This window comes from Alligator sinensis, unplaced genomic scaffold (genome assembly GCF_000455745.1).
Source record: "Alligator sinensis unplaced genomic scaffold, ASM45574v1 scaffold260_1, whole genome shotgun sequence".
Classification (NCBI taxonomy): domain Eukaryota; kingdom Metazoa; phylum Chordata; order Crocodylia; family Alligatoridae; genus Alligator; species Alligator sinensis.
In genome coordinates this window covers 683,822-685,399 of record NW_005842431.1, presented here as the reverse complement: position 1 = coordinate 685,399, position 1,578 = coordinate 683,822, and the positions used below count along the sequence as shown (strand labels likewise).

Here is a 1,578-nt window from a genome sequence, read left to right as displayed (position 1 = left end):
TTTATGTTAAAATTATTTGGGGAGGGGACTGAGCATGTGTGTACCCTCCCCACCCCTGCAGCAGATAAAGCTTTGGGGGAGGGGAAAGGGCCAAGGGTTGGGGGCAGATCGAGGCCCCTGCGGCAAGGGAGGGAGTGAGGCACAGACAGGGGCAGGGGCTGGGATAAATGGGGCCCTGGCCAGGCTGGGTCGGGGGACAGGCGGAACCCGGGCAGTACCCCCAGTTGACAACCACTGCTCTCTGCCATCTTCCAGGTTGTTGATGAAGGTATTGAACAAACTTGGACCCAGGACCAACCCCTGGGGCACTCCACTTGATACCAGCTGCCAAATAGACATCAAGCCATGGACTACTACCTTGTAAGCCTGATGCTCCAGCCAGTTTTCTCTCCACCTTACAGTCCATTCAACCAGCTCGCACTTCCTTAGCTTGTCTGGGAGAATGCTGTGGGAGACGGTATCAAAAGCCTTGCTGAAGTCAAGGTACTGGTCTCCCTGCATCCACAGAGCCAGTCAGCTTATCATAGAAGACGATTAAGTTAGTCATGCATGGCTTGCCTTTGGTGAATCCATGCTGACTGTTCCTAATGACCTTCTTCTCCAAGTGCTTCTAGATGAATTCCTTGAGGATCTGCTCCATGATTTTTCCAGGGATTGAGGTGAGGCTGAAGCGAATGTCCAAGTGTCTTCTTCAGACTCCACTGGATCCCTAGTCTGGGCACACAAATCCCTGGGACTGAGTGGGAGAAACCCTCTCTTCGTCCCCCTCTCTTCCCATCCTTCCTGCCCACTCCCCACCTCTATGCTGTCACCAACTGCTGTCCAGTTGTGATGTCATGGCGGGTTCCGGTGTCCATGGAGACAGAGGCACACAAGGGCTCTGTGGCCAGCTGAGTTCAGTGCGGAGGCAGAGGTGGTCGGAGGTGGAAGCTGCCATCTGTGCTCAGTGCTGTTCAGGGTGCAGTAGTTTATCCACAGCATCAGGATCCCTGCTGTGCTTCTGTGGGTGTCAGGAGCCGAGACACAGGGTGTGAAGGGAAGGGATCTTCTGGGCTCAGGAGCAGGGGTTACTCCTTCCCCTCCCTGTCCCAGGTGTCAAACAATGGCATTAACTGGACATTTTTTTCATCGGCTTCAGCAACAGGTAAGAAGAGATGGTATCTGGAGGGTGAGATTTGGGGTGGTGAAAGAAATGGGGGTGGATAGGATGGACAAGGGTCCAGAGGGAGGGGAAGGGGTGTGGAGATGATGGTGGAATAGCTGTACCTGTTGAGAAGAGAAACATTGGCAGAAGACCTTGAGGATGGGCAGGGTGGGGAGGAAGGACAGATGGGAGAGGAATAGGGGACATCAGAACAGAGGATGGTCAGAATCGGCAGCCAGAGCGGGGCCCCGTGGGGAATTTTCAGGGTCAGCAGGGAGCTCAAGGCATCATCCAGTCCATCCCCTTGCTTGTAGGCAGGATCAGTGACACCTAGATCACCACAGACAGGGGGGTGTCTCTCCTGGTCTTAAAATCCTGCAGTGAAGGTGATTCCACACCATCTTCCAGTCCACAGTTATCCTTACAGCTAGAAA

General features: G+C 54.1%; 1 protein-coding gene across 1 annotated transcript in view; it reads left to right on the top strand.

The window, feature by feature from the left end:
* The first annotated feature begins 345 nt into the window (after positions 1-345).
* The window catches only part of LOC112551341, a 23,135-nt gene continuing 21,902 nt past the window's right edge, over positions 346-1,578 (top strand). Inside the window, exon 1 of the mRNA XM_025211830.1 lies at positions 346-360. Coding sequence (XP_025067615.1) covers positions 346-360 — 15 coding nt within the window. The remainder of the gene's footprint in view (positions 361-1,578) is intronic.